The sequence below is a fragment of the Rhinolophus sinicus genome, chromosome 6 (assembly GCF_057876585.1).
Source record: "Rhinolophus sinicus isolate RSI-liver-muscle chromosome 6, RSI-T2T, whole genome shotgun sequence".
Taxonomy (NCBI): Eukaryota; Metazoa; Chordata; class Mammalia; order Chiroptera; family Rhinolophidae; genus Rhinolophus; species Rhinolophus sinicus.
The window spans coordinates 23,819,920-23,846,727 of record NC_142506.1 but is presented as its reverse complement, the minus strand read 5'-3'; the positions used below and the strand labels follow the sequence as shown (position 1 = coordinate 23,846,727).

Sequence of the window (26,808 nt, the reverse complement as noted above, 5' to 3'; positions counted from 1 at the left end):
TTTATTGTATTTGTAATTTATGCATATAAATTACATAGATCTAGATTATATGCATAATCTTATTTATTTACTTATTTATTTATACATTCCAACATTATAGAGAAACTCCTGCACACTTGTTATTGCTGGATTTAGACAAATGGGGGTCATAGAGGAATTTTCAACATGAAAATCTTTAGGAAGGAAACTCATTAATATCAGCTTTTTAACCTTTTGAAGTAAATTATTCTCCCTATGTAATCTAATTCTTTCATGTTGCAGTCCTTTTCATTTTATTCTGCCATAAGTAATGAGCAGATGTGAAATAACTCTTCCTATGTAAAGACAATTCTTCTCAACAAATCCTTGTTATCACAAGATGTACTCATTTTGCCCATGAACTGCATTTTCAACATAAGCAGCCATTTCAAACGTGTTCGCTACAAAGGAAGTAGTGCCCACATACTATTCCACTACCTTTCTTCTCTCTAATCTCCCATCAGTCACTAAAGTAGTGTTTTCTTTAGCAATTATATTTGTGTAATAAGTAACTTAGTGCTTCTTACAACTGTCAGCCTTAGTTTCCCTTTATTTTTTCTAGCTTTAATAACCTGCTTGTCAAGAATTTTTTAACTTATTAAGTACGTTGTTAAGTTGAGGTCTATAAATTATTACATATTAAATGTACTGATAATCCCACAGTGGCAGACAGTTACCTGCCGAACTATTACCTCCACTTCTTCCATGTAAACACTATCCTCTGTTGTTCAGATAGGAGCAGAAATCCCTGTTCCTTTGGGAGATTAGGACCTTACCCCAACCCCAGGTGCTGCATCATGATTGATGTAAAACAGAAATGGTTTCATTCCTATGGTCTGTGATATGCCAGGCAGAACTTTTTTCAGTGAAGGACGTATTCTGTATTTGTGCTGCCTAGTATAGTAGCCATTAGCTGTATGTAGCTATTGAGCTTTTGAAATATGGCCAATGCAAGTGAGAAATTTAAATTTAACTTCACTTGTATTACAAGTAAGTAGCTGAATGTGACTCCTGGCCACCACATTGGACAGTGTAAATATCTAGTTAGGGTTAATGAAATGAACAGAAGAATATTGGGGAGGGCCTTTCTTTCTAATTAAAAAGGCGAAGCTTTGTGAGATGAAGCTTTTTGCTGCTTTCTCCTCCTCCTGTCTGTGAATGCCGACTACATGCCTAGAGGTACAGCAGGTGCCTAACAACCCTGAACCGCAAACCTGAGAATGAAGATACATTTCAAAGGCGTTTCCTTAGAAAGAGTAGGGGGAGTCTGGGTCCCCATTAGCAATGGTGAACATCGGAACTGACATGAGCAGTTGCCAGCTTCTGCACTTACTACATGAGAAAAATAAACTCTTGATTGATTTCTGTATTTTAGTCATATATGTTTCTGACTAATGTATCCACCATTCAACTTTTTTTTTAACCATGCAAAACTTATTTTAGACATGCTCGGAATGCTGTTTCAGAATATAATCACTTAAAGTTAAGTAGATAATTACATGTAACAAAAAAAGTAATATCTTGTTGCAACTTAACACCCAGTATTTAAGCCAACAGAAGTGAGAAAAAGGCACATTAACATAGCTTTAACCATAAGGATAATACTGACTCTGGAGCAGAGAGGGTGTAGAAAAAAAAGAGAGAGAAGACCAATGTTTTAGTATGCTGGAAGCATGCAATTTTTATTGACAAATGTTTCAAAGAACCTTTTTTTCCCCTAATGCAACAATCCACTTATTCTCAAAGTAATTCCATTTCACTTCATTTCATAGAACTATCGGATTTTAGAAGGGACTAGAGATGATTTAGTTGTACTTCATTTTAAGATGAGGAATCAAGATTCAGAGAAATTAAGCTCCTGTGTGACAAAGCAAGGAGTAGGAGCAGGATGTCAGGGATTCCTAAGTTAGTGCTGTTTGTAGTATACTCTGAGGCATATATCTATTCTGTGATAAAGTGTTCCCATTTTAGAGTAATAAAGATATACTCAACGGACATTGCTTGTTAGCAGAACAGATTAGAATTCAGATTTTATGACTTCGTTGAATTTAAATTAAATTACCCATTTAAAATGTTACTTCATTTATAGTCAATGTGAAAACCGTTTCAGACTCCTTAGAGCTGTTTTCACTTTGAACCTCTGATGTGTCCTAGCTCCCTGTTTACTCTTGGTTAGTACCCTCTTGTTATAGGCTGCATTGTGTCCACTCCACCCCCCAATTCATGTTGAAGTCCTAACCTCTGGTACCTCAGAATGTGACTGTATTTGGAGATAGAGTCTTTAATGAGGTAATTAAGGTAAAATTAGGTCATATGGGTGGGCACTAATCCAATATGATTGATATCTCTATAATACGAGATTAGGACACAGACACACAGAGGAACAACCAAGGAAAGACCAAGCGAAGATGTCCATTCTACAAGCCAAGGAGTAATTCCTCAGAAGAAACCAACCCTGCTGACGCCTTGATCTTGGACTTCTGGCCGCTAGAACTGTGATGAAATAAATTTCTGTTGTTTAAGACACCCAGTCCACTGTGTACTTTGTTAAGGCAGCCCTACCAAACTAATACAGCTCTCTCACTATTTTCACAGAGGAAAAAAAAATTACCAGATAAAAACATAACCAGTATCAGGTATTCTTATACCCAAATTTACCTTTTTTTCTTTTGCAGTAGAAGAAAGTGGCTGTACCCTTTTTTGAGCTGTTTCCCCATCAGTGTCGCCCTCCTTTTTTTGTACTTAGGCTATACTTCATTTTCATGTATTTACTATACTCCCTTCTATCACAAAGCATTCTGCCATCCCCAAAACTTCACATTATCTCTTCATACTTGTCCTTAAACTGTTTTCCTATTATTTCCTCTCTCTTTTTTTTCAACCAAATTCTTCCTATTAATGCTATTATAAAAATATACTCAATCTGATACCACTTTTTAAAATATGTTCCCTCATTTCTATAACCCCCCTCCAGCTACTACCTGATTTCTCTCTTATGTATAGCCAGCTTTCTTCAGTTGTCTCAACTTGTATCTGTTCTCCCCTTCGCATTCTTTCCATTGCTCCAGTCTAGCACACACATCCCCACCCCCACCATCATTCCTTTCCTATGAAATAGTTTAGTTTCATGTCACCAATGGACTTCTTCTGTCTTGTAAACCATGACCATGTTCCATCTGTTCTATGCCCTTATACATTTCAAATCTGTTCATTTCTCACTTCCATTGCCACCACCACCCTAGTCCAAGCTACCATCACCTGACTCCTGGACTGTGACAGTCACCAGATAGCTAGATTTCATGCATCTTTACTCCTTCCCAGTCCGATCTTCCCTGCAGTTAGAATGTTACTAACATCCCTAATGATGCCATTTTATCCTCCCCTTCATTAAAACTCTTCAGTTGTTTCCCATTTGTTGCTTTAAACGTGGCCTCTGAGGTTCTGTATACTATCAGAACCAGGAAGGAGGATTCAGATTTCTTTAAGAATAAACGATCTACCTCTACTCTCACTCTGTTTCTGAATTTAGCCACACTTAAATTCCTTGGAGGGTGTTGTGCTTCCTTCTGCCACAAACTTGGTACTCTTAGTTCCCTCTGTATAGAACAAAGCCTTCCTTAACTCATCTTCCAGGGTTAGGCCTTTTTTTTTTTTTCCTAATGTTTTATTTTAACATACTCATAAGATTCACAAGAAGTAGCAAAAACAGTACAGGGAGTTCCTATGTATTAGTTTCTTCTCCCTATTATGTTACATAACCACAGTACATTGTCAAACCAGGAAACTGACATTGCAACATTAACTCAGGTACAGACCTTATTGGATTTCACAGTTTTTACATGTTCTTTTTTTCCTCTTTATGAAATGTTACAGGTGTAGATTCATGTTACCATCACCCCAGTCAGGATATAGAACTTTACAAACTCCCTCTTGCTACTTGTTAATAGTTAACACCCTCATCTAACACTAAGCTGGCATCCACTGATCTTTTCTCCATCATTATGATTTTGTCATTTTAAGAATGGTATATAAATGGGATAATACAGTATTAACCCCCTTCAGACTGGCTTATTTCATTCAGAATATTTCCCTTTAGATCCATCAGCATTTGTTGCATGTTTCAATAGTGTCTTTTTATTGCCAAGTAATATTCCATCACATGGATGTACCACAGTCTGGTAATACATTCACTGCAGAAAGACATATAAGGGGTTTATTTCAAATATGCAAGGCTACTTCCGTATTTGAGACTTGGTCAATGCAGTCCGTCATATTAAGAGAAAAATAAAAATAATGTCATGATCATATCAATTGATAAAGTAGTTGACAAAATTCACTACCCATTTATGATTTAAAAAACAACAGCTAAGTAATACAAGGAACCTTCCTCAATCTGCCCAAACACATCAACAAAACTTACAGTTACCATCATATTTGTGACAGACCAAACGTGTTTCTCTTAAGATTGGGAACAAAGCAAGGATGTGAATTCAACCACTTCCATTCAACATAGTGCTTGTGTTCACTGGTGCAGTATGGTAAGAAAAGGAAATAAAAGACATACAGACTGGAAAGGAAGAGTAACTCTTTACAGATAACCTGATGGTCTACATAGAAAATCCCAAGAAGTCTCCAAGACCATCCTGGAACTAATAAGTGAGTTTAGCAAGATCACAGAATGCAAGGCCTTCAAAAATGAATTGTATTTTAATTTCATTTACAATCTCAAAAAAAGTATAAACATTTAAAAACATGGACAGGTTGTGTTTGCTGACAACTACAAATGCTAACGAAAGAAGACCTGAAAATTGGAGACATACCATGTTCATGAGTTGGAAAGATAACGTAAGAAAGATGCCAGTTGTCCTCCAAATGATCTACGTATCTATAGGTTTGATACAGTTTTTATCAAAATCCCAGGCAGTTTTTTTGTAGATAGACAAAACTTTCTAAAATATATGTGAAAAGACAAAGGAACTAGAATTGCCTAAACAACTTTGAAAATAATAAAGGAATGAGACTACCGGATATTAAGAATTATATAGCTATAGTAATCACGATAATGTGTGGTTTTTGTCAGAGTGATAAGACACAGCAGTGGGACAGAATAAGGAGTCCAGAATAGACCCACACAAGTATGACAAATTAGTTTTTGAAAAAGGTGCATACGCATAAGCACTTCAGTGGAGGAATTGTGCTGGGACAATTTAATATTCAAAAAATGGTATTGGAATAATTGACATTCATAGCAAAAGCCCTTCTACCTGGACCTTCCACCTTACTAAAAAAACAAACAGTCAAAAAAACCTAAAAATGGGTCATGGATCTAAATGTAACATGTAAAACTATAAAATTTTAGAAAAAATAAGAAACCTATGAGCTAGGGCTAGGCCAAAATTCAAGTGACATCAAAGGTGTATTTTTTTTAATAAGTTGGATTTTGTCACAAATGAAAAATTATTTTGAGAAAGACTGTTAAAGATGATGGAAAGACAAACCAGAGACGATCATGTTAAGACAAGCCACAGACAAAATATATGCAAATGTATTCAGTAAAGGTCTTTTGTCCAGGATATATAAAGAACTTTCAAAATTCAATAGTAAGAAAAGAGTTTAATTAGAAAATGGGCAAAAGACATAAACAGAAACTTCAACGAAGGCTGTAGGGATGGCAAATAATCATATGAAAATATGTTCAACATTTGCTATTAATAAGGAAGTAAATTAAAGCTGTGACATACCATTGAACATCTATTAGAATGGCTAAAATACTGGTAATCCTAATGTGCGATGATTATGTGAAACAACTTGGAAATGTCAAATGTTTAGCTCTAGAGGACAGTTTGTTATATACTTTTATATTACCATGTACCTTTCATTTGGAGCATTTATCATTAATTATATTTTCAGGTGATTGTCTTCCCCAGTAGATTCTTAGTTAAATGAGGTCAGAGACCATATCTGTTTTTGTCCACTATTGTCGTTACAGCTTCTAGCATTGATGCCTACACATAGTACATATTTGAATGAATTAAAATAAAAGACTGCACATTATACTTTATCTAACAGACCTTCCAGAAGTAGTTGAGCTTCACTTCATTTAGTTTCCGAGTAAAAGAAATTACAACCAGGAAGTCACTTCAAAAAATCTAATCTGCATATCATGAACAGTATCATGGTTAAGACTGCCAATGAGATCATACAAGGTGTGACCACAAAATATGGTGAATGTAAATTTAAAAAATTGTTACAATAAAAGACACATTGCCATTAATTCCCCTCAAATCCCCCCCCACTTCCAACACATTTATCCTATTGTTCTTGCCACTTTCTGAAGCAGTTCTGGACGTCCTCTTTTGTGAGTGTCTACTTCATCCTCCATCATGACAACACTCTGTGTCACACATCGCTTCTGGTATGGCAATTTCTGTCAAATAAAAACATTACATTATGTCCTCATCCATGTTATTCACCAGATCTGGCACCGTGCAACTTCTGTCTCTTCCACAAAGTCAAAATGACCATGAAAGGAAAATGTTTTGAATCGATGCTGGACATCGAGGCAGCCATGACAACACAACTAAAGATACGAAAGAGGTCTTCCAGAAATGCTTCACAAAGTGGCAAGAATGATGGGATTAGTGTGTTCGAAGTGAGGGGGCGTATTTTGAGGAGGATTGATGGCAATGTGTCTTACTGTAACGATTAAACATTCACCATGTTTTGTGATCACATCTTGTATATATGCCACATAAATAACAGGAAAAAAAAGAACCCAATACCTGACAATTTGCTCTGAGATATATAAGCTGGGGTCATTCTCAATAGCTGCAGAATTGTCCCCAATTCTAAGGATATGGTGAATGGCCAAGAGTGATTAGTGGGCTATTGAGAGTTCTAGTTAACGATGGTTCTCAAAGTTTGTTCATTATTGCACTCATTTGATCTCTACTAAATGAGAGACTCCAGCAATTTGTGTTTTAACAAGCCCATCAGGTATTTCTGAGGCCCACTAAAATTTGATAACCATTGGTCTAGACTAGACTCAGTTATTTGAAGACTGATTGGAAGAAGCAAGTGATTCTAGATTTCTGTGTTACTCCCTTTGTTTCTTTCATTGTGTTTGTGTATAGCATTATTTGTGTTATCCCCTTTTATTCTGCTTTATTTGTTTTTCCCAATTTGTGATTTTCCTACAGTCCTGTTTTCCCTAGAAGCTATAATAAAGAACTGAGATATACATACTTGTTTTGTATATTGATGGAATATTTTTTCTGTGTAATTTTAAAATTAATATGTATATAGAATTATTGCTTTTATTTTCTTTCTCAGAAGTCAACCTGAATGTATTTGATTTATATTAGTTACCCTCAATAGCTTTTTAAACTTTTTTTTAAGGGGGGAATGGAGGTGGGTCAGTAGTCTCTTAAAAAAAGAAATTCTGTCTGGCTACACTCATATACTTGTACGCAGATGTTCATATATACATCTTTCCTCTATCCCCTGTATATATGTATATTTGTAATTATTTTTGCACCCAATTATATTAATAATAACAATAGTGGCGTTTCTAAGGTATGAGCTTTGTATTATAGTGTGCATAGTAGGAAGCAAAAATAATATCAAGTCCTCTATTTTATACTCATTGTTTCTTAATATAAAAGTGTGATTAATAATTAGATTTTGATGACCAAAACGTTAAGTTAGAAACATATTTGAACAGACTGTTTCAGCCACGAATGAGTGAATTCCAGTAGGGTCAATTGCATCACTACTATTTAATGTAAGAATATTTAAACATTGTAAAAGGTGCAACTTATTTTCAAGTCTTCAGGTCCTGGAAAAATTCCTCTACTTCAACAAAGTAAGAGTTACCAATTTGGCAAATAAGTCGCAGATAGGGAAACATCTACTTGCAAATGTCCAAATAGTAATTAACCTTTCTAAATAGAGAATGGATAGTAACTTTGAAAAAAATCTGAGCTTATGCCTAACTAACTTGAGAGCTACATTACTAATAATTTATTTTAATTGTGAATTCAGTTCCTTTTTTGGCAACTTAAATATTATATAAAAACATGGGTAACAATTATGTGAAAATGTGGTTTTATCTGATGGATGACTGAAAAAGCTGAGGTTTATCAAAAAGCATTCTTTAAAAACTCTAGGTAACAATGTATACCATAATAAACATCAATTTAAAATCAATTTGAAGGTCTCCAGTGTAACTATAGCCAGTGGTTTCAAGAGTTAGACTCAAGTGACAGCTGATTTTGGATCCAATTTCACTCTACTGGTCTACGTGTCACATTTAGTATGACAGAGAGAACCAGAGACAACACAGCCCCATTGGTTGATAATTCCCCAATCTCCCCACTCACCTAACTTGAAAAAAAAAGACTGGTATAAATATGGCTTGAGGCTTGTGAGGACAGTCAAAGTTGGGTGGTTACATATAAAAAGGATTGAAGAAAAACAATAAAAATAGTCTTGCTAAAAAGAACTTCAAATCATGTGATTTATCTCTGATTTAAGAAAACTAATGGCAGTCAGGCAATAGACATGGCAAAAAACAAGTGGTTATATCACAAGTGGCACCCAAGGGTCAGAGCCCTGATGCTTGTACAAATTCAGTTTTATGAATATTAGAATGAGAGGGAGTTTTAAAAAATAAGTTAAAGATGTAAAAATCATTGAATACAATATTATTTCTTTTCATTTTGGGGGCTACTGCTTAATGTGTCATTTTTCTTTATGAGATTTCTTTAAATAAGGTTTTTCTCACAACACAATATTTACTTGTCTAAAGAATCGTAATGGAGTATTTTGTGTTACTAATTATATTCTAATTTAGGTTAAATTAAGTTTGAACTTTATTTTCTATTAACAAATCTCTAATGTCAGTGGATTAGTTTTTGAATTCATAATATTAACAGTCATTGATTAGAAATAAAAAAGCTTGATTTTCAGTTGTATTTTTTTCCTTCTACAAACTTATAGAAGTACGCCACCTAGAGTAAGTTTTATAATTTTTAAAGTATTAAAACTGCTTGGCTGGTTTGATGTTATTTTAAACTTCAAAAAGTAGTCATATTTTAATGAAAATTAAGCTAAATATTATAATAACTGTGGAATTTTTATATACTTTTTTTTTACATGCTCTCAATCTTGCTGTATATGAGATAGAATATTTTTGTTACTAATTCCAGAATAAGCAATTTACCTAATATGGCTCTTGAGATGGATAACAAATTGAAGAATCATTATTTTTAAAACCTGATTCAATAACACTAGAACTGATTTTAATATGTTATTACTAACTGAAATAATTATTATAAATATTAAAATACTTGAGAGACATTATAAATAATGAGTTTTGTATGTATACATAGATATACACGCATTGAACATTAATTTTGGAGTTTTCAATGAATTTAAGTATAATTGTAGAAAACTGCCTTGAGTAAGTTTTGATGCTAGAGATCTGAACATATCAGTAGGTAAAGGTTTTAAAATGCTAATAAAATGTGAATGAAAATAACCGTTTATTTGGAATCTTATGGTTGTTCAGTTGGATATGAAACATGCTTTTTCCTTTGGGGAAAAAAAAAGTCCAAAAGAACAGGTTAAAATTCATCCATAGGCCTATATATGTTTATTGAGAAAACATTGTGTAAGACATTGAGACCTATAGGTTTCTTCAACTAGGCAATGTTAAAAACCGTTGACATTTTCTTTTTTCCCCCTGCTTTATTGAAATATAATTGACAGATAACATTGTATAAGTTTAAGGTGTACAATGTGGTGATTTAATACATGTATATATTGCCAAATGTTTACAACAATGAGGTTAATTAACTTATCTTTCACCTCACATAATTACCATTTTGTTGCTATGATGAGAACTTTTAATATTTACTCTCATAGCAGTTTTCAAGTATACAACACAGTAGTGTTAACTATAGTCACCACACTGTACATTAGATCCCTGGAACTTATTCCACTAATAGAAAATTTCTGCCCTTTGACCAACATCTTGCCATTTCCTCCAACCCCCAGCCCCTGGTAACCATCAATATACTCTCTGTTTCTATGAGTTTGACATCTTTAGATTCCGTATATAAGTGAGATCATACAGTATTTTTCTGTGTCTGATTTATTTCATTTAGCATAATGCTGTCAAGATCCATCCACGTTGTCATAAATGGCAGGATTTCCTTCATTTTTATGGCTGAATTTCATTGCATATGTATGCACCACGTTTTCTTTATCAATTCATCTGTTGATGAACACTAAAGTGGTTTCCATGTCTTGGCTATTATGAATAATGCTGCAGTGAACATGGGAGTGCAGATATCTCTTCAAGATAATAATCTCCTTTCCTTTTAATGTATACCCAGAAATGGGATCATTGGATCACCTGGTAGTTTTATTATTAATTTTTAGAGGACTCTCCATGCTGTTTTCCATAGTGACTATACCAATTTATGTTCCTACCAACAATGCACCAGGGTTCCTGTTTCTCCACAGCCTCTCCAGTGTCTCTGGTCTTTTTGGTGGTAGTCATTCTAACATGTGTGAGATGGTACCTTACTGTGATTTTGATTTGCATTTCCCTGATGATTAGTTATGTCAAGCAGCTTTTTATGTTCTTGATGGCCATTTGTATGTCTTCTTTGTAAAACCGTCTATTCAGGTGCTTTGCCCATTTTTTAATTGGATTATTTGCTTTTTTTTACTATTGAGTTGTATGGGTTCCTTATATATTTTGGGTATTAACCCCTTCTCAAATATATGGTTTACAAATATTTCTTTCCCATTCCTTAGGTTTTCTTTTCATTCTGTTGACTGTTTATTTTGCTGTAGAGAAGATTTTAAGTTTGATGTAATCTCACTTGTTTATTTTTGCCTTTGATACTTGGTGTCATATCCAAAAGAAAACGATTTCCACGACTGATTTCAAAAGGTTTTTTCCTATGATTTTTGTCTAGAAGTTTTACAGTTTTAGGTCTTATACTTAAGGCCTTAATCCATTTCAAGTTAATTTTTGTAAGGAGTATAAACAGTTCCAATTTCATTCTTTGGCATATGGTTGTTCAGTTTTCCCAGCGTCATTTATTGAAGAGACTATTCTTTCTCCATTGAGTATTCTTGGTTCCCTGTCAAATATTAGTTGACCGTATATGTATGGATTTATTTCTGGGCTCTGTATTCTGATCTGTGGATCTATGTGTCTGTTTTTATGACAGTACTATCCTGTTTTGATGACTATAGCTTTATAATATGGTTTGAAATTAGGAAGTATGATGCTTCCAGGTTTGTTCTTTCTCAAGATTGCTTTGGCTAATCAGTCTTTTGTGGTCCATACACATTTGAGGAGTTTTTGTTTGTTTCTGTGAAAGATTCCATTGGAATTTTGACAAGGATTACATTGAATCTGTAGTTGGTTTTGGGTAGTATTAACATTTTAACAATATTAAATCTTCTGATCCATGAACAAGGGATATTTGTGTCTTCTTTAATTTTTTTTCTTTCATCAATGTATTATAATTTTGGTGTGTAGATCTTTCACTTTCTTGGTTAAATTTATTCCTAAGTATTTTATTGCTTTTGATGCTATTGAAAATGAGATTGCTTTTTTTTTTAGATAGTTCGTTGTTATTGCATAGAAACACAACTGATTTTTGTATGTTGAGTTTGTATCCTGAAACTACCGAATTTTTACTAGTCCAAAGAGTTTTTGGTGTTCTTTAGGATTTTCTATATATCAGATCATTTTATTAGCAAACAAAAGCAATTTTACCTCTTGTTTTCCAATTTGGATACCTTTTATTTCTTTTTCTTCCCTAATTGTTCTGGCTAGGACTTTAGTATTGTTTGAATAGAAGGGGTGAGAATGTCTTGTTCCTGATCTTAGAGGGAAATTTTTCAGTCTCTGTTGAGTATGATGTTATCTGTGGGTTTGTCATATATGGCCTTTATTATGTGATGTATATTACTTCTATACCAAATTTGTTGAGAGTTTTGGTGTTGTTTTTTTCTCTTATGAAAGGATTTTGAATTTTGTCCAATGCCTTTTCACATCTGTTAAGATGATTGTATGAGTTTTGTCTTACATTCTATCACATTGATTGATTTACATATATTGAAACCATTCTTGCACCCCAAGGATAAATCTCTCTTGATTATAGTGTATTTTATTGTCCTGTTGAATTTGGTTTGTGAGTATTTTGTTGAGAATTTTTGAGTGTATATTCATCAGGGATATTAGCCTATGGTTTTCTTTTCTTGTAGTATCTTTATCTCTGTTTGGTATCAGGATAATGCTGGCCTCATAAAAATAAGTTTGAGAGTGTTCTCTCCTCTTCAATATATTTGGGAATAATTTGGGAAGTATTGGCATTAATAGTTCTTGAAATGTTTGTTAGTATTTACCAGTGAAGCCATCTGGCCCTGGGCTTTTCTTTGTTGGAAGATTTGATTACTGATTCAATTTCCTACCTCATAATTTGTCCAGAGTTTTTATTTTTTCATAATTCAGTTTTGGTAGGTTGTATGTTTCTAGGAATTTATCAGTTTCTTGTAGTTTGTCTAATTTGTTGGTATATGATTGTGCATAGTAGTCTCTTATAATCCTCTGTGTTTCTGTGATATCAGTTGTAATGTCTCGTATTTCATTTATAGTCTTATTTATTTGAGTCCTCCCTTTTTTTCTTGGAAAATCTAGCTGAAAGAGTGTCAGTTTTGTTTATCTTTCACAAAACTGTCTCTTACTTTCATTGATCTTTCCTATTGTTTTTCTCTTCTCTGTTTCAGTGTTTTCTGCATTGATCTTTGTTACATCCTTATTTCTGCAAACTTAGGGCTTAGTTTTGTTTTGTTTTTTCTAGTCCCTTAAGGTGGAAAGTTAGCTTATTTTTTTGAGAGCCTCCTTTTTTAATATAATTATTTATTGCTATAAACTTTCATCTTAGCACTGTCTTTTCTGCATCCCATACATTTTGGTACGTTGTGTTTCCAATTTCATTTGTTTCATATTTTCTAATTTCTCTTTGATTTCATTTTTGACCCATTAGTTTTTCAGGATTTTGTTAATTTCCATATATTTGTGAATTTTCTAGCTTTCCTCTTATTGATTTCTAGTTCATATCAATGTGATTGGGAAAGATACTTGGTATGATTTCAATCTTTTAAATTTGCTAAGATTTGTTTTGTGACCTAACATGTGATTGATCCTGGAGAATGCTCTGTGTGCACTTAAGAAGAGTGTGTCTTTTGCTGTTGGAGTGAATGTTCTCTATATGTCTAAGTTTTTGTGGTCTAAAGTGTAATTTGAGTCCAATGTTTCTTTATTGATACTCTTGTCTGCGTGATCTATCCATTCTTGAAAGTGGGGTATTGAAGTTCTCTATGATTGTGTTGTTGTCTGTTACTTCAGATCTGTCAGTATTCACTTAATATATTTAGGTGCTCTATGTTGGGTACATATATATGTACAGTTGTGTACTCTTAATGAATTGATTCCTTCTTGGTCTCCTGTTACCATTTTTGACTTACAGTCTATTTTGTGTGATGTAAGTATAGCTACTCCTGCTCTCTTTTGGTTTCCATTTGCATGACATCTTTTTCCATCCCTTCACTTTGAACCTATGTGTGTCCTTGAAGTTGGAGTGTGTCCCTTATAGGCATGATGTAGTTAGGTCTTGCTTCCTTTTTTTTTTTTTTAATTCAGCTACTCTATGCCATTTGATTGGAGAATTTAATCCATTTATATTTAAAGAAATTATTTATAGGCAAGGACTTACTATTGCCATATTTTTCATTGTTTTCTGGCGCTCTTGTAGTTTCTTTTTTTCTTTCTTCTTCTTTCATTGTCTTCCTTTGTGAATGGATGATTTTCCATAGTGATATGCTTAGATTATCTTCTTTTTCTGTTGTGTGTATCTAGTGTAGGTTTTTGTTGTGCGTTTAACCTGAGGCTGACATAAAACATCTTATAGATGTAACAGTCTATTTTAAGCTGATAACAACTAAACTTTGTATACAAAAACTATCCTTTTACTCCCCCCCCCATTTTGTTTTTGATGACATAATTTGCATTTTTTATATTGTGTATTCATTAATAAGTTATCGTAACTATAGCTATATACAACTATATTTAATACTTTTTTCTTTTAGCTTTTATTGTAAAGTGGTAAACACACCATCATATTACAGTATTAGTTTTCTGAATCTGATTATGTACTTAACCAGTACCAGTATGTTATATATTTTCATATATTTTTAAATTCACATTACTAATAGTATCCTTTTGTTTCAATTTGAAGAATTCCTGTCAGCATTTCTAATAAGGCAAAACTAGTGGTGATGAACTCCCTCCGTTTTTATTTATTGGGAAAGTGTTTATCTCACCTTCATCATGTCCTTCATGAAGGACAACTTTGCCAGGTAAAGTATTTTTGTTGGCAGGTTTTTTTTTTCTTCTTTTAGTACTTTAAATATATCATCCCACTCTCCACTGGTCTGCATGGTTTCTGCTGATAAAGCCACTGATAGCTTTATCAGCAGTTTATGGGGATTCCCTGTCTGAGAGAATTTGTTTTTCCTTTTCCTGCTGTTAGAATTCTCAAGTGGTTTGTTAGCCTCATGAATTTGAATGTCCAAATCTGTCCTTAGGTTTGTGAAGTTCTCAGACATTATTTCTTATTTAAGCTTTCTACCCCTTTCTTTGTTTTTTCTCCTTCTGGGACTTCAGTGATGTGTAGTTTATTTCTGTTAATGGTGTCCCGTAAGTCCCATAGGTTTTTTAAATTCCTTTTCATTCTTTTTTTTCTTTTTGCCATTCTGACTTGATAATCTCAAATGACCTGTTTTTGAGCTCACTGTTTCTTTCTTCTGCTCAGGTGGTTCAGTCTGCTATTGAAGTTCTTACTGACATCTTCAGTGTATTCACTGTATTCTTCAGTTCCAAAATTTCCTTTTGGTTCTTTATTGTTTCTTCGTTGAACTTCTCATTTTGTTCTGCTGATTTCATTGTTTATCTGTTGTAGCTCTCTGAGCATCTTTAGAAAATTATTTTGAATTCTTTATTGGGCAATTCCTGATTCTCTATTTCTTTGACATCACATACTGGAAATTTATTGTGTTCCTTTGGTGATGTCATATTTTCCTGATTCTTCACGATCCCATTAGCCTTGCATAGATGTCTACACATTGAACAAGCAGTCACCTCTTCCAAATTCTGTGGACTCACTTTAGTAAGGAAAGACCTTAACCTGTGTCAGGGAACACACTGGAGCATGTTGTAACCCTGAGTCCAATGATTCAGGGCAACAACAGCAGGTGTGTATGGCAGCTCTGGGTCCTGGGGGGCATGATGTCTCAGTAGCTCAGGCTGCTGCTGTCCATAACATTGACAATTATGTGGTCTTTGATGAGCACTGTGGGGGATTTGCAGTGGATACAAAGGTTGTTATTTCCTCAGCAGTACTTCCAGGTCCACTGGCTAGGGCCTAGGGCAGGCAGTGGTGGTGGCTGGAGCCAGTACTATGCACCACACAGCTGTGGAGGCCAGCTGCAGGTGCCTATGTAGTGATAGGCTGATTGCAGACACACATGTAGTGGTATGCATCAAGGGCCGGGGCCAAGTGTGGGTACACTGGCAGGGGCCCTGGCTGTCAGTGTGCACTCCTGTGGCTGCAAAGTCTTGTCATGGGTGTGCACATGGCAGTGGACATTGGTGACAGGATTTGGGCTGAGTTATCCAAGTGCACATCTAGAGGGGCTAGCCTCTAGCATGCACACAGTGATGGGGTCAGCCACGGAGGTCTAGTCTGGTGTCTTATACACTCATGCAGCTGCAGAAGCCACGATAAGATGTTAGTGCAGACCCCAGGCTCTGGCAGAGAGGGAAGGGTGGAGTGGAGAGAGGAACTCAGGCATCTGGCATCTGTGAACTCAGAAACCTGTGGGGTGAAAACCAATGAAATCTGCAGGGGGTCTTTGCAGCTGTACTGGTTTCCTCAGTAGCAAAAACTGCTGGGGTTCTCTGCAAAGGAGGTCACTGAGAACCATAGGCACTCCCACTGTCTGGTTGATACTACTCGCCCCTGCCCTTCGTCTTTCTTCCTAGCCGTATCTATACGTCTCAGCTTTGGTGATCTCTGCACGGGGTGAAACTGAAGTGGATTCTTCATGCAGTGTCCCGAAAGGCTGGGGAAGCTGATCTCTCGCACTGCTGTCCCTTTCTTGTCAAGGGAACCTTTTCTAGCTGGGAGTTTCTTCTTGGCACTGAGCGATGCCTGCCTGGGGGATGGGATTATAGAGGCAAAATGAAGCTGTTCTTTCCTTTTTGTGCAGTTGTTCTCAGGTTTTTTGTTCCACCATGTTGCTAAAGTTTCTTAAGTGGGTTCCTGAGTTCTCCGGAGTTGTTTTTGTTAATGGGTAACCGTCTAATTGTTGAACTTTGTGGGGAGAAGGAGGCGGAGTTCTTCTACACGGCCATCTTGGTGCTGTCACTCGTCAACATTGACATTTCATAGTGATTATGATGGGGGAAAATTTCATAAACTTCAATGCGAAATATTTTGGATTTAAAACCAAAGCTATTTGGAGAGGTCATGAGCCTCTCTTTTATCTCTGCCTTAAGAGATCCTGCTCTAGTTTTTGTATCTGTTGATACGTAATGCTTGGAATTTTTGTTTTAGGGACTTCAGAATCTAGAGCAATTGTGGGCAAATGATGTGCCTTGTAACATCCCACAGGGATCTGAATATCTGATGAAATACTGCTTTATTAATGTCCCATATACGTGATTTCTACTAACTAGAGGAAAAATTCCTGCAGAGTAGAGGTCTTGTCTTCAATTTTCTTTCCCTACAGCATCTAGCATATATTGTTGCCACTGTGGACGCTTGTAAATATTTGTTGTTTTCACATTTTGTCCCCAGGACAACTGATGCTGGTGGGGAGGGTCACTCAATTGCTAAATTTTAACACCCGAATTAGTTTATCAGACTATGAATTTAGTTAGCAAAGTTTGAAAACTGTGCTTTTTTAAAAACTGAGTATGGCAAATTTTATTTAAGGCATAGCAGGACCTCTTTGATAGCAGTTATGTATTGCAGTAGTTTAGAATGAAACGTTTATAAAATTTCTCAGCCCACTAACAATATGAACCAGACAGAAAAATGACCCATTGAGTAATAATAAATTAAATATCAGTGTTTTTTGTTTTTACAAAACAAACTAACTTATTTTTTTAGTTACAAGGGATGCATGCATTTTATCTATAATATAGCTTCAAGATTTTAAATATGCTGCCCAGAATATCTTCTAGTTGCTATGGGGAGTTCTGTTATTCATCAAAGTAGGGTTTCCTACTTGGCAGCATTATGTATTTATGATGGCATCTGTGTTTGCTGGTTGTTGCATTTGCAGTGGAACTTGTATTTCAGCCAGTTGAAGAGGGAGGGGAAAAGAAAGCAAATTAAACTTGACTTGTTGGCAATGAAGTAGTAGCTTCTTGTTACTTGGACCCATATATTCCAAGAACACCAAATACAACTACAGTTGTGTGCCATAGTTATTCTACCTATAACTAAAAATTTTTGCATCATAATAAACTAGTATAATAATATAAAACCCGAAAGTTAAAAATTAAATATTATGTCAGCAGTTGATAGGACATTTTTCAAGTGGAAATATGGGAAATTAGCCTATGTAGAATGATGCTTTTTATTTATTTATTTGGGTCAAAAATTCATCATTGTAATTAATATCATTATGTAAGATTCCAGTTACTTAAAACAAGTGAAAATTTAAATGAACTAATTAAAAAAATATTTCCTCAACTTTTAAAAGAGAAACAGAATAGAAAATAAAAGTCATTTATATCTTGAATTTCTTTTTAAAAACAACTTTTAGTATATGTTTTAGAGTCTGCACATTTAATTCAAGCCAATATTCAAAACCCATCTGTATCTACCACAAACCGGTGATATTTAATGTTATTAAAGATTATCTTCAGGTATCCTAAGAAGTACCTTTTTAATATTAAGACCATAGAAGCCTCTTAATATAATACTGATTCTTAAGATAAAGAACCAAAAATTAGTTCCTTAATGTTGACATTAAATTATTTCATTGTAATGTAGATTCGTAGATTATGTTCATTGTAATTTTGTAATTTTGAACACTGGCATTCTCTGAGGCAAAGTTTAGTTAAATATCTACAAAGTTAACTTAGAACTTTGTGTATACAATTGTATTTTTGGTTTTTGGAAGCGTATTAAATGAATACACTGGTGGTGCCAGTATGTATAAAACAGAAGGCAATATGGAGACAAAAATGTATTAATATTTAGAGCTTGCCTTCAAAAGACTTAAAATTTAGTTTCAAAGACAATGTATAAGAATAAAAGTCTATTAACGTAAACAGCAAATAACTGTCCAGTAGGTCAATCAATGTAAGAGCAATTCTTATTGCCTAGTGACTAATTATGTTAGTGCTCTACAGGCTTAGATGAAGATGTCCCTGCAGGTCAGAAGGTTCTGTAAAGATTTCAGGGATGGGGAGAGACTTGGTCTTGATCCTAAAAGATGGATAGTTTTACAGAGTTGTTGGCATTCTAGGTAGGGGCAACAATTTATGCATCAGTCTTAGGAGAAAACCATTTTCTAGAGGCACAGTGAGTAGACTGTTTACGTTAGGATGAGTATTTAGAAAAGTGAGTACAGTAGTCCCCCCTTATCCACATTTTGCTTTGCACAGTTTCAGTTACGCATGGTCAGCTGTGGCCTAAAAGTATGAAATGGAATATTCCAGAAATAAGCAATTCATAAGTTTTAAATTGTGTGCCAGTCTGAGTAACATGATGAAATCTCATGCCATCCTGCTCCGTCCCGCCTGAGACATGAATCATTCTTTTGTCTATCATATCCACACTGTATATGCTCCCCACCTGTTAGTCACTTAGTAGCCATCTCCGTTATCAGGTTGACTGTCGTGATATCTCAGTGCTTGTTCAAGGAACCATGCTTTTACTTAATAATGGCCCCAAAGCAGAATACTAGTGATGCTGGCAACTCAAATATGCCAAAGAGAAGCCTTAAGTTCTTCCTTTAAATGAAAAGGTGAGTATATAGTACAATAAGGTATTTTGAAAGGGAGGGATAGAGGGTTGGAGGGAGGGGGAGAGAGAGAGAGAGAGAGAGAGAGAGAGAGAGAGAGAGAGAGACCACATTCACATAACTTTTATTACATATGAGGTTTGACAAGTGTGTTTACATTGGTAGCACTGTACAAACAGCTCGGTAAGGTTTCACAACCTTGGTATATCAGTGTCTCACAGCTGTGTTCGTGTCAACATGTGGTGGTGTCTTGCTGAGTGGAATTCATTATTGTTGAATTTTTTGTGTGCTGTCGTAAGAATGTCTGAGCTTGAATTAAAGCAACAAACAAACATTAAATTTCTTGTTAAACTTGGCAAGAGTGGAGGTGAAATCAGAGGCATGTTAGTCCAAGTTTATGGGGATAATGCCATGAAGAAAATGACAGTGTACAAATGGATTAAATGTTTTTCTGAGGGGAGAGAATGTGTCACTGTGGAAGAGAGGTCAGGGCAACCGGTAACGAGCAGAACTGATGAAAACATTGCAAAAATTCATTGAATTGTGCATCAAAGTCATCGGCTGACTGTGAGAAGCATAGCAGACCAAGTAAACATTAATAGAGAAACAGTTAGGAAAATCTTAACTGAAAATCTTGGCATGAGAAAGGTGTGTGCAAAAATGATCCCGAAGGAGCTCACCGATGAACAAAAGCAAAGGAGAGTCAAAGTTTGCCAAGACCTTTTGGAAAGGCAAGACCATGTTTTGGGCCATGTTATCACTGGTGATGAGACATGCGGGTACCAATATGACCCTGAAACAAAGCATCACTGGTGATGAGACATGGGTATACCAATATGACCCTGAAACAAAGCATCAAAGTACACAATGAAAGTCAGCCAATTCTCCAAGACCAAAAAAGTTTTATCATCCAAATCAAGAGTCAAAACGATGTTGCTAACCTTTTTTGATATCAGAGAGATGATTCATTATCAATTTGTACTAACTGGACAAATAGTTAACCAAGTTTACTATTTGGAAGTGCTGATAAGGCTGCATGAAAAAGTTAGACGAAAACGACCTGAACTTTTCACCAACAATTCATGGCTCTTGCATCACAACAGTGCACCAGCTCACACTGTACTAAATCTGTGAGGGAGTTTGTAGCCAGTAAACAAATAACTGTATTGAAACACCCTCCTACTCACCTGATCTGGCCCCCAATGACTCCTTTCTTTACCGGAAGATAAAGGAAATATTGAAAGGAAGATATTTGATGACATTCAGGACATGAAGGGTAATGTGACAACAGCTCTGATGGCCATTCCAGAAAAAGAGTTCCAAAATTGCTTTGAAGGATGCACTAGGCACTGGCATCAGTGCATGTCTTCCCAAGGGGAGTACTTCGAAGGTGACCGTAGTGATACATAGCAGGGAGGTATGTAGCATTTTTTCTAGGATGACTTCATGAACTTAATTGTCAGATATTGTTATAATTATTCTATTATCAATTTTGTTAATCTTTCACAGGGCCCAGTTTATAAATTAAACTTTATCACAGATGTGGATGTGTAGGAAAAAACAGTATATACAGAGTTCAGTAATAGCCGTGGTTTCAGGCATCAAGTGAAGGTTTTGGAATGTATCCCCTGCAAATAAGGGGGGGGGGGGCTACTATATAGAGAAAGAATGGTGGGAAGTATTAATATATTAGAACAAATATGTTTTTCTAGCACTTTACAATATATAAGGGTTTTCTATGTAATTTTCATTTAGTCTTAAATACCAGTGGTATCTTATCTTTATTACTCTTATTTAAAACATAAATATAGAACTAAGGCTATTGGGAATCATTGTTGTAAAATATAAATGTAAGCTTTGAGGATCTAAAAAGAAAAATACAACAAAAATCAGGGTAGGGTGAAGATTTGGTGCAAGGAGGACTATGATAATCTGTTTAATCTCTCATTGCAAGGAGACAGTTTAAAGGTAAAGCACATAATTTCAAAAGGGACATCAAAGATTTTAATGTTTTTCTTACCTTTAGAGAGATCTTTTATTTAGTAACCTGTATTCTGTGGAGGTTAAATTTTTATCTGAATTTCAATAATGCCTTCCATATATTTAAAATATTTTTAAATTAAAAATAATCATGATTATTCCATTTTTATTCTAAAATTATTTATATCTGCCCTTCTAAAGTACTCTTTTGCAAACTGCACATATTTCTAAAGATGTTCAATAAAACTTGGTGATGATTGTTTTGGGCGATGGAATATTGGTAGATTTTTTTACTTCCTAGCATTTTTCAGTGTATTTTCTAAAGTAAATGTGCATCATTTTTTTTCTGAAACAATAAAAGCATTATTCTTATAATTAAAAAATTCCATGCAACTACTGTTCTGAGGAATACACTTTGGGAACCACTTATGTAGACAATTATTTCCTGACCTTTTTGGATGAATGATCTCTTGCACAATAACATATGATTTTGCAAACTTAGGAATTTCAAAAATTATTTTCCAATTTTTTATGGCATGTCACAAAGTGATTTAGCAGAAAAGTTTTTGTAAATTATTGTATTTTGTTCTCAAGTGATGACGTAAAAGAAAAGGTTGCTACTTATTAGTTTTATGTCTTCACAAATATATTATAGACGTTAGTGGTTTTTATTTCCAGTTAAAATAAAGCCAAATTGGATATAGTCATCACTATAATTTATTTTATGAGCATTACTTGTTGAGGTACAAGAAATACTCATGTGCTTTTAAAGAGTTTTGATCAAACAGATTGAACTAGTGGATCTGAAGAAGATCATTTTGGGGCAAATTGGCACATTTATCATGTCTGTACTCACTAATATGTAACACATTTTCTTGTGTTATCTTTCTTTAAGCAATAAGTGATTATGGGTATAAATCAGGTAATATGGGAGCAAAAACAGATGATTAAAAACTAAGTGATGATTAATAGCCCATGATGACCAGCAGTGCTCACTGAGTTATAAGCTGACAGTTACTGTATCAGGAGCACCTCCCTCTGATTTCTGATAATCACTGTGCATTCTTACAGTGCTTCCACTCCCAAATGTTCTGTTTTAGCTGGATATTTAAAAAATATTTTTTATTTACATTTTTAAAAGTAGATACTGAAGCAGATACCATGCTAACTTTAACGTTATGATTCCTTGGAAGACCTTTGTAAACCCTTGAGGATTACTATTTGGGAAACAGCCAAATAGGAACTGATACAGGTATAGGGTTCCTCCCAATTCTTAAGGAAAAGAGAACAAGAGAGGGGAGAGCAGAAAGTTAGGGACTGAATTTAAGGCTTATTAAAATTTAGGGGGTGGAAGAAGAAAAAATAGTGAAGGATGGAGAACTAAGGAAATATAATGGTTACAGAGCAATAACCATTGAATGAATGCATTATAACAGACTATCTCATTTCATACTCAAAATAATATTAACCTCATTTAAGTGAGAAAGTTGCAACTCAGAAAGATAAATAATTTGCCCACAGTCACCCAGTAAATGGTGGAGCAATGATGAGTCAAAGCAAGATCTGTAATAAAGCTCATGTTTTTTTCTCCTCAGCATTCCATCTCTCTAATATTCAGAGAGGTCAGAAGAGAATCAGAAGAGGGTGATATAATAAAATTTGAAGAAAGAGTTTTCAAGAAGAAAGTGCTCTGCATTCGCTGTGGCGGGGAGATCAAGCAAACTGAGATCTCAGAAAAGATCATGAGACTTGGCAGGGGCCCCGAAGGGCCAGTTCTAGGATCCAGAAGATGCAAAGCCATATTCTCTGGAGTCAAGGAGATATGTTTGTTTCCCACAAGACTTGTGTTTTATGTTGTTAGTGTTGTGTCTTACTCATTTTTTTCCTGGTATCTCTGAGGCTTAGCACAGACTTTTGCCCACAGTAGACACCAGACTAAGATCTTAGAAGTGGGTGGCTGATGTTGATTGCAGGTCAGAAAGGTCTTGAAATGCTCTGTGGAAGGTCCTGCTGGATTAGGAAGAGCCCTGTGAGTGGTGATCCAGAGAGGAACTGATGATTGGAAGATGGTGATAAATGAAGACAACATGGATGTTAGATGATGAAAAACAATGATGGGTGGTAGGTATCTACATCATCAAGTTCTGTCTCTGGAGTCCAAGGAGAAGACTGTGCCTCCTACCTCTCCCTTACTCTGGGTCTTCCTGAGTCACTGCTATCAGTCAGTAATGCCACCCAAACCCAAAATTTTTAGATGAAGTGGGGTCACAGAAATTTTGGTCTATCTAAATTGATGACAACTTACATTTTTCAAGAATTTATTATATGAAAATGTACTAATGCTGGTAAAATATTTTTTTCAGTAGATGAAGAAAAACCATTTAGGATAACTCCATGTACATTTGTGAATTAAAAAAAGTCATTGAAAAATGAGCAAATTACATGAATAGGTAACTCATAGAGGAGATACTTGGCAAAATACAGTTCAATTACAGAACTATTTATTGAATAAACAGGCTATGGTAAGGCTCCAAAAGGAGAAACAGGAAGTAGCCAGATTTATCAGCAGCCTTGTGTGTCATACCTTTGAGCTTGGACTTTATCCTGTAGATCACGGGAATCTACTAAAGTACTGTCCACATTGAAGTAACATTATCTTATTAAGCATTGCCGTTGATGTACTTGAAACACACTTGAGCTGGTAGAAAAAGGAGGTGGGCAGACTAGTCCAAGTAAGGGGGGATAAATGCAACTACAGTAGGAATAAAAGGGATAAGAGAAAATGGGCAGATTTAAGAAATATTAAAACTTAAAAATAGTAATACTAGATGAAATGTATATGTTAAAGCTAAGGGATAGCAAAGAGTCTAGGAAAAATTCTGTTTTTCTTGGGTGATTACCTCAATGATATAATGCTTGATAGGAAATAAACAAGGGCCAGCATATGCATTTATTACAAGTTTTGAAATTGAGTCTGTAAAGCTACTTTTAAAAATATATTCTAAATGTATTTTTTTTATTAAAGACTTTACTTTTTAGAGCAGTTTTAGGTTTACAACAAAATTAAGAGGTAGGTACAGAGATTTTCCATATGCTCCCTGCCTCTATACATGCACAGCTGTCACTTACCAGGATGGTACATTTATTTTCACCAAGGATGAACCTACAGTGACGTGTCACTATCACCCAATGTTAATAGTTTCCCATAGGATTCACTCCTGTGTTGTACATTCTATGGTTTTGGACAAAAATATGATAACATATACCCATCATAATGTCATATAGAATAATTTCTCTGCACTAAAAATTCTCTGTGCTGTGCCTATTCATCCCTCCCTCTGCCCCCTGACCCTTGGCAACTTCTTATCTCCATATTTTTTCCTTTTTAACTGGAGCTACATGGAGTTATGAAGTTTTGTATTAGTCAATTAGTTGTATATGTGATACCATCCATCCTCCAAACTAGAATCATAAATAAGATAAAATTTTGATAAAATTTAAAAAATTGCTTATAAGAATAAGTGTTTATTAATACAGTCATATCAAAAATAGACATGGAAAACTATTTCCATCAAGCATTTTGAAAATACAGTTGTTAAGGTTCTGGCCATTAGATTCAGTTCTGGTGGCGTTTAAAATAAAAAAGAAGATTTTGATTTTACTTAGAGAACTTAGAAAGGATATAGGTGTTATTTAATATGTCCCTTTTGTGTCAGGTAACACAAGTTTTGATTTAGAGATTCTTTACCATAATATAATATCACTTCCACTGTATAGAATTTCATGTTAACCATAGAAAATAAAGAAGCTCATTACAGACATATAGAAGTTTTCCTGTGTAAAAGAATTCTAACATTCTGTTTTTACGGCATATAGAAATGCTGTTTCAGAAAGGTTAAAACATTTTGAAAAACTCATTTAGTAACATGAAAATATATATGGAAAAATGACCAACCAGTTTCTTTACTTTGGTGTTGCCACTTAACCAGATTTGATAGAAAGTCAGTTCATGGAAAGTCTGTTTGTGCACATTCAAATTTGACTTTATTTTGTCTATTAGAGGAAACTGAATAAAAGAAATAAAACAAAGAACAACAATTTGTGGCACAATGTAAATAATGACATTATATTACAAGATTAATAAACACTTTTCATTTAATTTTAGGTTTTGATGCCACACTTAAAACATTGCTATGGCTCAACATAACTCATTGAATCCGGGTAACAAGGATATGAATAAGATGATTAGCATTGTAACAAGGGCCTGAAATGAAATATCACTTGGAAAATAGCAAGCTGGGTATTTGCCAGGGAAAAAATTAGAAATACAAATAAATACTCCATCAGAGCCTTGGTTTTGAAAATGAATAAGTAAATATATTGGCATTTAAATATTATACTTATTAGACCTTCATTTCTAAAGAACAAATAAGAAAAGAGGATCTGGATTTTTATAGAGGGGAGTAGAAGCTATTTCTCCCTTTCCATTTTAAGTATAGATCTGTCTTCTCTTGACTTTAATTTAGGACTCTTTCTTTTTGCATTAAAAGTTCAGGTAGACCAATCTAAAGCAGCACATTACATCAGAATTACATCAAAGAGAATCTGGAACAGATAAATGTCTTTTAGGACCTGAGTTATATGTTCAAAAATACTAATCTTCTAGTTCCACATAGACCAAAAGGCTTCATATTTTCCTTTCAAAAGTAGCAGGGCAGAAAGCTTTCGTAGGTTAGGACTGCAGAGTAAACAGTAAAAAGCTCAAATCATCGATAGCCTTACTTGCCAGTATGGCTAAAATAAAATATGTCATTCTATAAACAGAAGTCATATTGCCTGTAGAAAACATTCTATATCACAAAGCATTGCCTTTTAAATAATTCAAATTCCCGGTGAACAAAGATATCAGTATCAAAAGAATTCAACAGTACTAAAATCCTTTGAACCTGAGATAAGAGGTAGAATCTGAGTTGTACCTATCATGACAGATGACTTCCTTAGCTTACCCAGTATTTTAAGGGTCACTGATTAGTCTCTTCTTCCTAAATCTCTAAACGCATCTCTGATTTGCTGTGGTGTTTGCTGAATTTTTAGAATTAGTCAGTGTCCCTTTAATCAAGTGAAGATTTATTACAATTCCAGTGTCTTCTTTGACTTGAGTCAGTAACTGGTTCTTGCATCTTTAAACCTGAATCCTGTTCTCCTGCCACTTGCCTGCCTGGCAGTTTTGTCCGTGATATGATTTAGTTAGAAGGATGTTTAACACTGTGGCTGATTTGGGCTGCATGAAATAAGATAGTCAGCTGGTGGAAGCCAATTCAGGCCACACACACTTAAGACTTAACCGCTGACCCTGTATGGTTCATGTAGCTCTTTTGGAAGTTGCCAAACAGGAGTCACACAGCTTAAGGGCAGCAGACTGGGTGTGGTCTAAAATGGCCTGAGGTTTCCAAATCCCCTGGCTTTCCCCCTCTTTTCAGATTATACCAAATCAATTTCCTTCTGCATTGAATCATCTGGCTAGCTCTTTTGGTTTCTTTTTTCTTAACTAAGGAAGAAAAATTGAGTTAGGGGAGAATAGAAAAGCTACAGTTCAACCCAAAGTTTGTGTTAAGGATAATGCTCAGAGGCACTAAAATGCTCAATCCTTGTGTGTGTGTATCGGTGGTGAGCAAAATA

The 26,808-nt window shown here is 34.9% G+C and overlaps 1 protein-coding gene across 5 annotated transcripts in view; it reads left to right on the top strand.

Annotated features, from left to right (window-relative positions):
• Positions 1–25,213, top strand: part of EMC2 (ER membrane protein complex subunit 2) — a 71,562-nt gene extending 46,349 nt beyond the window's left edge. For 2 of the 5 annotated variants that reach the window (XM_088798991.1, XM_088798989.1), the window contains exon 12: positions 2,383–2,544. Coding sequence is in view for 2 of the 5 variants with exons in the window: in XM_088798988.1 (XP_088655114.1) it covers positions 22,725–23,027 (303 nt within the window). In the remaining 3 variants the exon portion in view is untranslated. Of the gene's footprint in view, positions 1–2,377; positions 2,545–22,724 lie in introns of those variants that run through there. The other 3 variants (XM_088798988.1, XM_088798987.1, XM_088798990.1) reach the window with 3 other exon arrangements.
• Positions 25,214–26,808: the final 1,595 nt, after the last annotated feature.